This window comes from Lottia gigantea, assembly GCF_000327385.1.
Source record: "Lottia gigantea unplaced genomic scaffold LOTGIsca_79, whole genome shotgun sequence".
Classification (NCBI taxonomy): Eukaryota; Metazoa; Mollusca; class Gastropoda; family Lottiidae; genus Lottia; species Lottia gigantea.
Window position 1 is genome coordinate 769125 of NW_008710630.1, and position 13667 is coordinate 782791.

The following is a 13667-nucleotide window of genomic DNA, read 5'->3' on the forward strand; positions in this document are numbered from 1 at the left end:
ATCCCATCAGCCAGCGTTCGGTCCCATGTTGTATTTCCCTGATCCGAGTATTTATAAGTTTAACGGAGATGATTCTACTAAGAAGTATAACAAAGATGATCTTCTGTCTATTCAGGTATTGTTTTTATGTTTAAGATATTTTACGTGTTATATTTTCAATAAGTTTAAACAGGTGACAGACATTGGACAGACTCTTGAAAGCACAAACCATGGAATCAGAATTTTTGAGGAAGATTCAAATCCAAGACTTCTAATAACAAACTTAGCTTTACTGGGGTCATGTACCAAATAATATTCTTGTTTTTCCTACTGGTCCATAACTAGTTGTCCTGATGAGGATTGCGTATCTGACACATGTCAGCAGCATGAGATGGACTTTAACAAAATAAGTTTCAATAGTAAAGTTCCTTGATCAAAATCATTGGTAGCCTATATTGAAGTTGTATTAATATTTTTCAGGGTCAATTCCGCAGCGTAAATCCGTTAATGTCTAACGTAGTGGTGTATGTAGGATCTGAAGAATGTATTAACACAGCCTCGACCGACTCCGCTATTACTTGTGAACCCCCTGTAAAACCTGTAGATATTGATAACGGCAAGGCAGTTGTACAGGTAATAAATCTTAGTATATCATGGTCCATTAAAGGGTGGGTGCCTGTTTGTTTCAGTGCTGAACTGAATCAAACTTGTGTCTGATATATTATAGCTTGTTTTGTCAGTCCATTCAATACCAGTTACAGCTCTACTGGTCATATAATTAGGTGATATACACCTGAGCAGCTGGTGATGCAGACGTAACCAAGTGACATCACATAATGTTAACGTCATACACTTCAAGTTATATTACTTGTATTTCCCAGTATATGGCATTTTATTCACACTCAGTGCTCAAGAGTTTAAGTACCTCATTTTAAAAGCGAAAAATAGTAGGCTTATGTTGCTATTTAAGCAAAATTCCCCTCATTGCACACTACATGGACTTTCATTTCATTTCATTTACAGCTGCAGATTGGAAATCTAAAAGAAGATGTAGGATATTTACAATATTACGAGGTTGAAAACAACGAGAAACCAATAGCTCTGGGGATCATACTAGGCGTAGTTCTACCCATCATAGCTATTATAGCATTGCTAGCTTTCTGTGTCATTAAAAAACACCGTAAACACGGGCCGAGTGATAGTTATATACCAGATGTATTGAAGGATTATGAGGGACAGAAGGAAGAGGAAGAAATTGGGTTGAATCATGTCTCAGTGAAAGCTGATATGAATGGTTTGATAGAGGATAAAGGTAAGTCTAAAAATTAACAGAAGAAAAACCATCTAGCAAATGGGAACCACAAGAAAACTTTTCGTCCAATTTCTTAATGAAGTATCAGTTCGAACCTAGATCTGTACATATTGGAGAAGTAAAACATTACCTCCCCCTAAATCCAGATTCATTGCAGATAGCTCTTCTTCCAATTTCTAAATGAAGTACCTGTTACCTCCATACCTGTACATTTTAGGGAAGTAAAACACCCCCTTCCCTGAAATTGAAGCCACAAAATCACTTTCTATGATATCTCAATCCATCTGTTCCATCCTAGGCCTAATTTTTTATTTTTTTATATTGGAAAACTATGTCTATTAATATTTTCAATGATTATATTTATATTTTGATAGATTCTGGCCCATATATCAGTGAGTTATTATCCAAATTTGAAGATGCTGCTGTCAGACAGAATATTACAGCTTTACTGGTTCCACGCAGTAAATTAGACGTAGGAGAGTTGATAGGAAAAGGTAATTTCGGAGCAGTATATAAAGCCCAGTATCAAAGATCACCAGATGAAAAGCAAGTTCAAGTAGCAGTTAAAACTTTACAATGTGAGTTATTTCCCTTTTTATTGTGCTAGGGGTCGCACGATTCTTGGAAACAACCGAAGCAACATGTTGGAACAGAGTTCCGAACACGTTCCATGTGCCAAAAAGATAGTAGGTGAAGACAGAATTCAAAATGGCAGAGTAGAAATAGATGGAAACATTTTGAATGTGACACATTCCACTTCGGTACCATTGGATTGAGGGCAGTTGGAATCTGTTCCAATCACGCTCAACCTCTATCTGACCAGAAACAATAACATGAAACCTTTCTCATATCCCTAAATACTACTGTTTGCAATTCAAGTTTCTTTGACGGTTTGAAATTGAAGAAGAGTTGACTATTGCACTTTTCTTAGCAATATTTCCCTCATTGCACACTACATGGTGTTGCCAGTTTCCAATACTTCATTCAGTTCAGGCAAGTAGAACACGCAAGCTTTGTTTGCCCGCCAATTTTGTTCATCCATCTGTTTCTGATTTGCGTTTCAGGTAAAGGAAATGACAGCGAAACAATCCAGACATTTTTACAAGACACGGTGGTTTTAAAAGATTTACAACATCCAAATATTCTGCCGTTAGTTGGTGTCTGTGTCACCGTTAGCGACGACCCCTTAATTATCATGCCCTTCATGGCAACAGAAGATCTCAAAAGTTACATTAGAGAACCATCAAAGGTGGGTAACTCAGAGTTGGATATGAAGATATGTTTACTTTTTTTAGCTTAAAGGGATCGTAAAGAGTTTATCTAAATTTTTTATATGTATCAGGAACACTGAGAGCATCAATTTGTACCATTCCAATTTTCAATTAGACGTCTGTGGTTCCTGCAATTCCACTAAAACTAAGGGTTTCATGATGTCATAAATCGTAAAGGTCCTATGTGATACAAGCATAATTGCAATTAGTTACATCTTCAAACAGTTATTTTGGATTTTGCTGTCAAGGCAATATGTTATTTCCCTCATCGCACACTGCAAGGCAACTAAGTAAAACTCTGTATAATTCCAGAATTTAACAGTATTGGAATTATTAGATTTCGCCAGTCAGATAGTTAAAGGTATGGTCTATTTAGAGGATGTTAAAGTCATACACAGAAACTTAGCTGCTAGAAATTGTATGTAAGTATCAACTCAACAACTCATCCCAAATGTGTTCTGGATAAACAGTCATTGACAGGACGGGTCAAAATTGGTCTCAAAGCATATAGACATTTGAGAAACTAAGATGTGGGTTCTGTGATATACAGGCAATGCACAATTAAAGATCCCTCAACAGTAGGAAAATGAAAAGGAGGTTAATGCTGCTGTCTTGGCAAAATTTCACTCATTGCACACTGCATGGTGTTGCCTCAGTCAGGTGCAGAAATAGAGGGTGTAAAACGCCATTTTTTATAAATTTTCCTGATATTTCTAGTGTAAGTGAAGATAAGAAGAAAAGGAGGCTAATGCTGCTGTCTTGGCAAAATTTCACTCATTGCACACAGCATGATGTTGCCTCATTTTAATAAATTTCCCTGATAAATTTGTAAAATATTTCTAGTGTAAGTGAAGATAAGAAGATCCAGCTCACTGATTGTGGTATAACTAAAACATTATTTAATAAAGACTATTATACATCAACTGATAGTGTCGGCAAATCACTTATGAAATGGCTGGCACCAGAAACCATTGAAAACTTCGTCTTCTCTCACAAATCAGATGTGGTAAGTAGAGAAATTTTCCGTTGAATACTTGTGGCTAATTCCATGGATAGAAAGACTTTCACACGACCCCACAACCACCATTTGTTCAATGTAACCAAGCAAATAATACCCAATGTTAACGATCAAATTTCCTTTGCTACATCCATCAAAAATTATGATGTCCAAAGGGTCAGGAATGCCTCTACCCTAAAAGTACAAAGCCCTGTCTTTTCTGACCAATGCCCATCCCAACAAACAAGTCTCTGTTGATTATGTGATCTAAATCATTGTACCTTCCATTCCAGTGGGCGTATGGTGTTGTATTATGGGAATTATTGACAAGGGGAGTAACTCCCTATCCTGATGTAGACAGTAATGATTTAGTTCAGTATTTAGATGATGGTAAAAGAATGAAGAAACCTAAACAATGTACACAACCTATGTAAGTACTCTTTCTTTTTATGGTTCAAATCTTCAAATCCCAACTCTTGGAAGCGTTGGTTGTGGCATAACTGGATTCCAAATCAGTCCAAAACTGGACTTAAGAGACTGATGTTTCAAACCAGATGAGGATTACATAATCGAAGCTTGTCTCGAGCATGAGATGAACTCTTTTCAACAACTTAGGTTCACGAGGATCCTTTGTACCAACTGGTCCATGGTCAGACATCTTGGCATTACTCTTTCATGGACTATCAAATGTCCTGAAGAGGATTTTTTATCCAAAGCACATCTCTGCAATTGAGTTCTAATTAATTCTATTCTCTATTTTAGTTATGATATAATGTTAAAGTGCTGGAGTCAAGCTCCTAATGAACGACCAACTTTCTCCCAAATAGACTCTGAATTACAAACATTAATAAGTTCCGAGGATAAAACTTCCAGCAGCGATGATACTCGACCTTTGCTGAACTCTGTCGAAATCGGTGGATCAACTGAATACTTGGAAATGATTGGTTGAATTTTGTGCTAACAGATTTTGTTGATGCTTAGTGCATATATGGGATTTGACCTTTGAACTCAATGGAATACTTGGAAATGATTGGAAGAATTTGTGCTATAAGATTTTGTTGACGCATAGTGCATTTCACCTTTGAACTTTGAAGTGCCAACGAAATAGTTGATAGAAATGATTGGTTGATTAGCTCTCACTAATATTGCTGTGTTGCCAGATTAGCAAAATATGGTTAGTCGATTTTGTGGAAAAGGGAACTCATTTATTTGCACAGCACACGTGACCTTCAACTTTGAAATTGATTGGTTGTTTTTTAATATCTGATTTTTGTGCCATAGAAATTTTCTTGACTGGTGTAGTTGGTCAATCAAGTTATGTCTTTTGTACATATGTACACGTCACAACAAGAAACTTCATGCTCATTTCTATTCAATCCGAGTCAGACATGACTGACAAATAAAACATTTTAAACGTCAAATTTGCAGCCATATCTACTGTAAGATATTATCCAGATCAATTTTTGTATTATCATAATTTGTATAAAAAATAATACATTTTGCCAAAAATGGAAGGAGATAATCCCAAAGATAAAATGGAATCCAGAAAAACAACTCGATCAGAAGACGTCATCGTTAAAGTGCCAAAGAAAAAGGGAAATACCAAAAATGATTTGAATTTTTACTACTTATTTTGTGTTTCTTGCCAAAATTCTTGGAACCAAAAATTTAAAGTGCATAATAACTACTTAGATATTATAATGAAAGCTGAACAAATGACAATGTTAATATTAATTATCTAGCACATAATAGGCAGACATTTTTTAAATGAGGAAAGTGCAATTACCTAGCACTTAGCATGAAATACACTTAAAAAACTCAATTTCATTTAGTTATTTTGTAATGTTTTATATTTCAATTTTATATTTTTATGTGTTGAAAAGTTTATTTTTAGTCACCATTTTTGTGAATCAAAATTTTATTTTTTAAATTTCAAAATGTCATCAAAATTTTTTACATGATTTTTTTTTTTTTACAATTTGAGGAAGCTACCTCTGAACATATGTTTCAGGTTTTGTCTTTAGTAACTTTTTACTTTTTATCCATTATTTTTATAGGCTTTTAAAGCAACTTTTAGGCTTTATGATTAAAATTTAGAATAGTAAAAATTACCCCAAAATACTTAACAGAACTAATCATTGACTATTAAGTGAAACAGTAGTTGAATACCTAGTCTGATAGTGGACTTTTCCGCTAATGCATTTTCATTATAGCTACTTAAAGGCTCTCACATGTTTAAAAGAGTTCATTTACAAAATAAGGGGTGTTTTGTCCACTATAGAGTGAAATCCAGCCTTGTCGGTTTAAAACACCCCTCTGTACATAGCACGCTGTATATTTAATACCTTATTGTAAATTAATGTGAACTTGTGTCCTTGACCCTTGCTGCTAAAATATGCTTTGTCATGCTTCATTGGTATAACTATATGCTTTGGTACATCGCATTTGATTGGTCGAATCAGCTATGGAAACTAGTCTGTAGACCAATGAGAATTGCTTTATTTTCACTGTACTTGAGGATCAAACTTTCTTATTTATACTGATATTAATTGTTGATGCAGATTTATGTCTAATAGAATCTCATACGAGCACGTCTGCTATCCTTTTGTACATGAGGATGTGACTTTTATATTTTTATTACTGCCCTATACTTAAAAGATCTGAAAAAAGCTTTATATTTTTAGCCAAAAAAAACTTTCAAGAATTTGTCTTCAGTTCCTTTTGCACATGAAAAGGAGACTTTTGTATTTTTTTTTATGGCTCCTGTACTTACAAAATCTAAAAAAAACTTTGAAAACGAGACTTTTGTATTTTTATTATTGCCCTGTACTTACAAGATCTGAAAGTTTTATAAGTTATTTTTATGCTCATTGTACATATCAACTTCATGTCGTCCAGCAATAGTGTATAAAACGTTTGCATTATGTGAACACCGTTGGTGGTAAATGTAACAAACTTTTTATGTGTATTTATTTTCACAATGTCAGGTTTTGCAAGATTTGCATTAACACAATTAGCAAAGAAATTCATAGTGAAAAATGATGGCACCTAACTCTGGGTTATATAATAGAGTGTGGTTCACTGTTGTAAAATTGTCTGTTTATAGAAACACCAGACATCACTCGTTCTGGGTTATCTTACCTGGAGTGGTCTACTGTTGTACTATTGTCAGTGTTAGAACAATCAGACATCACCTAACTCTGGGTTACATCTGAGAGAGTGGTTCACTTGGATGCTTATGCTTTTGCTAGCTTAAGAGCAATAGACATCACTCAACTCTGGGTCATATATCTCAGAAAGGGAGCAATCCACTCTTGTGCATTGTCTAGTGTTGATGTCATTTAAGCCTTATCTTAAGAATTTTCCCCCCAAAAGATCGGCAAAACCTGGAGATTGTGAAGTATATTTTTTAGAATTTTGTGATAAATTTGAGCATAATGATATCATTGTTAGTGTTGCTTTTTATATTTTTTTTTTAACATTTTTTACTGATTATTTAAATATCATTGCATTTTTTACTGTATTCATTAAATACAACTTTTGACAAATAGAGTTATGTTTTTAAACCCACAGATTGTCTGTAATTGCTAGTTCTGGTACGATATAATGGTGAATCGATGTGTTGCGATAGGCCCCTCCGACCTGCAACACTGACAGGGTGAAGCGGATTAAAAAATCTGAAGGTATAAACTCAAACTATGCCGGAATTGAGCCCTGAATATTTTCCTTTTCAAGAAACCAAACCAAATCTTTAAAAAAATTGATTATTGTTTAACCAAAATATAGTTCACTCAAATCAAACTATACGTATATGTTTCAGGTATGTTGCCATGACATTGGCCTCCTCACAGTCATAATTCTCACCCAAAAAGCGGTCAATGTGGCCTTAGTTACATGGAGGCAATACCCCATACCCCAAAATTATGTAACAATGAACAAATTGTCAAAATTCATGTTCAACTGCAAAAAATCCTTGCCTTGTTGTCTAAACCATCAAAACACATTCATTTCACCCAATCAAATTAAAGCCACTTGGATCAGCTGGTCAGTCATCTCCTTGGTTACCAAGATGGCTACTCTAGGAGTGTTGGCCCTTCATTTACAATAGTTCCTCGTTTCTGGCGGCACCAAGATTCAATGCTAACTCCTTCTCTCTGAAAAACACATTCATTCATATTAGGAATTTTAGGTCGTAACATTGTTTTTAAGTAATGTTACAAAAGCACCGCCACAGGCATTAGGGTTTGAGTCAATCTTACAGTAATCTGCTAAAATTGATATTTGCATGTTTACTTGTCGACAATAGTAAGAGAACATGAACAAACTTTAAAATGACAAAACATTTTGGTAGTGCTGGATTGGTTAGTTCTGTACAAATTCTAGCTTCAATTGAATAGTACCAAAGCATGGTTAATGATTCAATGGTTTGTCAACTCAGCCTTTCCTTTGCAGTGGTTAAAGATGGTATTTGTTTTCCTGCCATGGAGAAACGATTATTTTCTTACACTTACTTTTGCTCACGTAATTTAGTCTGAACATTCCAGAAATGTCTATTTTCTTGAGACGTACCAGTTATTCCTGCCACGTACGTAAACATAACACCAAATAATAATCTGTAATATAATTACAAAATGTAATAAATGGAGTATTTCATTTTATTGTTCTGGGCCGTATCGTATCATGTGCTCACTACAAATTTATGATAACACTGTAGAAGTTGGCTTGAGGCTTGAGTTGTGATAAAAATTCAACTTATGTAACTACATATCCAGATACATTCTGTTACATTCTATCAAAAGAACATTCAGTGTTTGCTGGCCTTTAAGATTTTTGTAAAAAAGAGCTCAGAATTTATCCTAGCTAAATGAGAACTTTTTTCTATCTCAAACTAAAAGATAGTAGACCACAGCCATACACACCCACCACGGCATGCGGATGGTAAATAAAGAAGATTTTGGGGCAAGGGCTTCTAACTGTCGAAAATAGCTCAACACATACCGAATTTCATTTGATTCCATCAAAAAAGCTAGTTATTAGAGCGTTTACAAGCAAATGTTGACAGACAGACCGACAGTATACGTCCACATAGAGAGATGTGGGCGTATAAAAAGGGCATGGTTTACAAATAGTTCACTGAGGCTCTGAATTCATTCTTGCTTAGTGAGAAAAAAGGGGTTTAAAAATAGTCTACTGATCAGAGACAAGAGTTGAAATACAATGAAGACACTTACCCCATAAAAGCACCATTTAAAATACCGTTTCTAATAGCAACCATACGAGTTATAGGCTTCAAAGGCACTTGCATCTTGTTTGCTATAACTTTTGGTAATTCGGGAGGCTTAGCTTCATACTGCAAGCCACTGACTATACCAGACATCAAACCTAAATAACAATGAAAGGGAAAGATTGTTGGTTGCAAAAATAGACCATTTATATCTGAAGATCTCTACTTGTCAAACTTCAGTAGGGACACAGGCTGAAATAGATCAGTTGTCTGAAGATCTCTACTTGTCAAACTTCAGTAGGGATACAGGCTGAAATAGATCAGCTATCTGAAGATCACTACTTGTCAAACTTCAGTAGTGACACAGGCTGAAATAGATCAGTTGTCTGAAGATCTCTACTTGTCAAACTTCAGTAGGGATACAGGCTGAAATAGATCAGCTATCTGAAGATCACTACTTGTCAAACTTCAGTAGTGACACAGGCTGAAATAGATCAGTTGTCTGAACATCTCTACTTGTCAAACTTCAGTAGGGACACAGACAGATCTAGCTAAGTTGTCTGAGCATGCCAGTGCATGAAAGGGCTAAATTATGATTTTTTATTAATATGTTTGCAAGGAATAGGTGAAAGCATTTCCTTTAGGAAAGAAAACTATCTTCAGATTCAAAATGGAGGAAAATAATACTTACCACAAACAAAAACAAATTCTAAAGGTGAAGTTTTGTTTCTATAAACACCGATAGTTTCTGTGATGCCACTGGAAAATAAAATATATGGAAAATAAGTATACTTCTTAGAGGTTCTCAAGGATCTGTTTAACAGCTGGTTCATGGTCAAACGTCTTGCCAGAATATCCATTACCATCTTTCCTGCATTATTTGTCCACGATAACAACTTCAGTTCATGAGCATTGTTTCTACCAGCTAGTCCTTGGACAAAACTCTTGGTATCAGTCATTTCCAGATTATCCATACCCATTACAGAAAACAACTATATTTTACAGGGACAACAATGTTATGTAGGTTCTTGAGGATCCTTTATAACATCTTGGTATTGATCTTTCCTGTATTATTCATACCCATTAACATAGGAAGTGGACTGGAATACTTGCAGATGATTTTAATTTTCCAGTAATTTGATTGGTCAAACATTAAACACAATTTGAAATTCAATGTTATCAACCAATCAGTTTAGTGCTTTTCTTAACTTAAAATGATTCTATAGTTCCAGTCATCTGATTGGTCAAATTAGTATAAGCAATTTAAAAATTAGCTTTATTAACCAATCAAATTACAGATACTTACAAACTGAGGGCAAGGAGTGAAAAATATCGGACTGAAATCAAAACAGAATCCTTCAAGCTATTCTTAATTATTGTCTTGAACTGTTCCTTCTGAAAAAATTTCATAAAATATGATAAAAATTGATGTTTAATAGAATAGTAGGCCTACTTGGCAATACATATATGAAAAAAAATTGCAAATTGGATTCAACCAAGGAATGATTTGACTGGTAAAGAAAATCCACCCTGATTTAGCAAAATGAATTCTTCTAACATTGTATCTTATTCATAGTAAAAGCACATGTGTTGGTGAGTTCATTTATGGTTGAGGGATGTTTAGTAGATGTCTGTCCTGGATTCAACCCTATGCCACTGTTCTTAATGATATAAATATTTCCAAGGGAAAGCCTGTCTTGAAATCATTCCAAAATTCTTTTTAAAAAATGAGAAAATTACCAACCTTTGGCAAGTTTGGTGGAATAAGTTTCTTATTTTTGTTGTAGGCATACAAAGATGAAACAAAGAATATAGCTTTAGCTGAACTTTGATTGGCGTAATTTTCAAAATAGAAATTTAATTCTGGACTTAGTTCACCATTACTGAAAAATATCAAAATTGTTTTTAAATAGGCTTCATTTAAAAGTGAAAACACACATAGGCCTACATAAACCTACCATAAACCTCTAACGCTGGGTTAGAGTGCTGTCTTATTGTGGCAGTGGAATAGCTCAGTAAGTAGCGAGTTGGATTGTTGTCTGCAAGGCAATTAGGTGCCGTGGGTCGAATCTTCCTCAAGGTAAGAACAATTTTGATGCCTGTGTCAGTGCTTCCTAGAGTCAGCCCGGTGTCAGCTTTCACCCACTAATACCTAATTTTTGTATTGTATTCTTTACTGTACCAATGTCATTTTGAAACAAACAATATGTGGTAAAATGGTCTCCGGCGAAAACAGCACTGTTCTAGAAGACTAGTGCTTACCTTTTGTCAAAAGCTCTTTTCAAGCGAATCATCCCATTTTCTTGACTCAAATATTCATATATCTCACGTTCTGTTACAACTGTTTTTGGCTTTGTTAACGAATCAAAGGATTCAGCTTTTGCTCTCAATTTATTCAGCAAAAACATTTTAATCAATGCTTAGCTGGGCTAGGAGATGGGTTGATTTCTTTAACATTAACACCTTATTGCCACAAGTACATGACTTTTGATTTGAGTTTTGGAAGGGTTTAGGGAAAACAAGATGTTGGCTTAGAAGTTGTAGAGCTTTCACTATCAGTGCCCAATGCTCGGTCGGTGTCTTAAGAAGAGAAGCCAAGTAGAGCCAGAGCAGAGCAGAGCAGGGTAGAGCAGATCCTTCCAGCCGCAACAGCTTCAACAGGCGAGTTAGCCAAGATATTCCTGACACTTCCTTCAGATAGGAAGTGGAACAGTTGACAATCTATTATAGAGGGAAATACAAGAAGTCACGTCTATTCAGAATCTGTTGACAGCAACCATGAAGTAATTACAGACGAACAATTTTTATGTTTACATGTGCTCTACTTTTGGTTTTTAACTTCAAGGTCATTTAACCGGAAGTTGAATTGGCATGCCATTTCGTACACCTTTTGTTGGAAAACCTTCAAAAACAACTACAATACACAATACATGTACATATATACACAAATTCGCAATCAAAACGTAGAAAAGTTGTAAAATCAACGAACTGTCGAAAATAGTGAGGATTCAAGAAGTCAAAATCGTTAATTGTCCGAAATGACCTATAGGCATAGGATATGGACGATTTTGAAGGTCAAGGTTATCAAAAAATCTACTTCCTGTTGATAAAACAAGACTGAAGAAAACAATTTGTAAGAAAAACACGTTATTCCAGCTTTTAAAGGGGATTAGGCAGATATTTGCAACTGGGACATACTCCTTAGGAAGAGTTGAATGTTGAACTCAATAATTCATCAAATATACTGGGTTTTTAGAGGTCTTTTCTTTGTGAAACTCTCAAAACTTGACTCAAACTCAACTCAACTGAACTCAAGACAAGTCCACCATAGATCAAAGCGGAATAGGCCTACATTCAAAGGAATAGTCTTATTACAATAGATAATGTGTTACAAAAAAAGCTTCCAGTTAGCCTTCGACACAGGCTCACTTGTTTTTAATTGTACATACTTCTTTTTATTTCAGATTAAACGGACTGTTTAAAGAGACTGGAACTGAAAGGCTAAGATGACTCGTCACGCAAGAAACAGTACAGCAGGAACTGTTTACACCTACCATGAGCGTAAGAAAGATACAAACGCTTCCGGTTATGGAAGCAAAGAGGTTCGATTCGGCAAAGATTCTGTTAAAGAATTTGATTGCTGTTGTTTGACTTTACAACCCTGCAAAAATCCAGTTGTTACGCCACAAGGGTATTTGTATGATAAGGAAGCCATCTTGGAATACATCATTCATAAGAAAAGGGAAATTGCAAGGCAGATGAAAGCGTTTGAGAAACAGAAAGAGAAAGCACAAAAGGATGACCAAAGCCTAATTGATGCAGAAACTGCTAAGAACACACAGAAATTCATAGATAGAGAAACCAATCCGATCGTTGGAGTCGGTAATAAAAGCGAAGAAAGTAAACCAAGTACTAGCAGTCTGTGTAATATGAAAAATGGCAAAGAGAAAGTATTACCCAGTTTCTGGATACCAAATCTCACGCCGTCTGCTGAACCTACAAAGGTTAAAAAACCAGACGAAAAGGTCAGATGTCCGATGAGTGAAAAGCCAATCAAAATGAAGGATTTGATACCTGTTAAATTTACAGAAATTAAAGATGGCGACACCAAAACAGCATTGATTACAAAAACTGCACGATATGTGTGCGCGGTCACTAATGATGTATTGGGAAATTCGGTTCCATGTGCTGTTTTAAGACCATCAGGATGTGTAGTGACAGTGGACTGTGTTGAAAAGCTCATCAGAAAAGACATGTTGGATCCCATCAATGGTGAAAAGCTTCAAGATAAAGATATTATTTATTTACAGAGGGGAGCTTCTGGTTTCTCTGGGTCTGGAGTTGGGCTAGAGGCTAAGTTAGATGGTGCAGCGATACAGTGTTAATACTGGTGTAATGACAGTAGCAAAGATAATCATGTACATTGGGTGTGATCTGAAGTAAATCAGGTTAGATAAGTAATAAGTATGTGTACAATTAGTCTACTGCAAAATAACATTGACTGTTTGTGTTTTGAATAGTCCTTGGAAGTCCATCAATATCTTTCTTTGATTATTCTGTGTGTTCAGGTTTTAAAATGTCTCTGGATGTTTTCCTCACCCATCATGAAACTACTAGTAAATATTCCTAGTTTGTTTTGTAAATAGTATCTTTATGTAAATATAATGTTCATTTATTTTAGCATTGTAATTTGTTTTCCATCTCCATATACTCCTTCATGGCAAATTTCCCTCCTTCCTGACTGCATGGCATTATGATTTAAGGAGTGTTGTAACTTTGTAATAGCTCTTGCAATTCTATGAACGTGTGTACCTGCTTAGAAAGTTTTGCTCATGAGTTTGAATCACACCTGAACTGAGTAGGGCTATGAATTCTTTTAGGGAA

At 35.2% G+C, this 13667-nt stretch overlaps 3 protein-coding genes across 3 annotated transcripts; 2 read left to right on the forward strand and 1 right to left on the reverse strand.

Moving 5' to 3' along the window:
* Positions 1-1715: 1715 nt before the first annotated feature.
* On the forward strand, positions 1716-4376 carry LOTGIDRAFT_73042 (hypothetical protein; the record flags this gene model as incomplete). The annotated part of the gene is made up of 6 exons (XM_009066656.1): positions 1716-1869; positions 2356-2540; positions 2875-2984; positions 3406-3568; positions 3853-3989; positions 4322-4376. Coding segments are annotated over 6 exons (804 nt in total), but the record flags the coding sequence as incomplete, so codon positions are not given.
* A 3282-nt stretch (positions 4377-7658) lies between these two features.
* Positions 7659-11191, reverse strand: LOTGIDRAFT_168807 (hypothetical protein; the record flags this gene model as incomplete). Its single annotated transcript, XM_009066720.1, has 7 exons — positions 7659-7713; positions 8071-8172; positions 8791-8941; positions 9475-9542; positions 10090-10178; positions 10528-10666; positions 11046-11191. 7 exons carry the CDS (start codon positions 11189-11191, stop codon positions 7659-7661), a joined length of 750 nt encoding a protein of 249 aa, XP_009064968.1.
* Positions 11192-11892: 701 nt separating this feature from the next.
* On the forward strand, positions 11893-13462 carry LOTGIDRAFT_196769 (hypothetical protein). The gene is made up of 2 exons (XM_009066721.1): positions 11893-11916; positions 12248-13462. Exon 2 carries the CDS (start codon positions 12290-12292, stop codon positions 13166-13168), a length of 879 nt encoding a protein of 292 aa, XP_009064969.1. The 5' UTR covers positions 11893-11916; positions 12248-12289; the 3' UTR covers positions 13169-13462.
* The last annotated feature ends 205 nt before the right edge of the window (positions 13463-13667 follow it).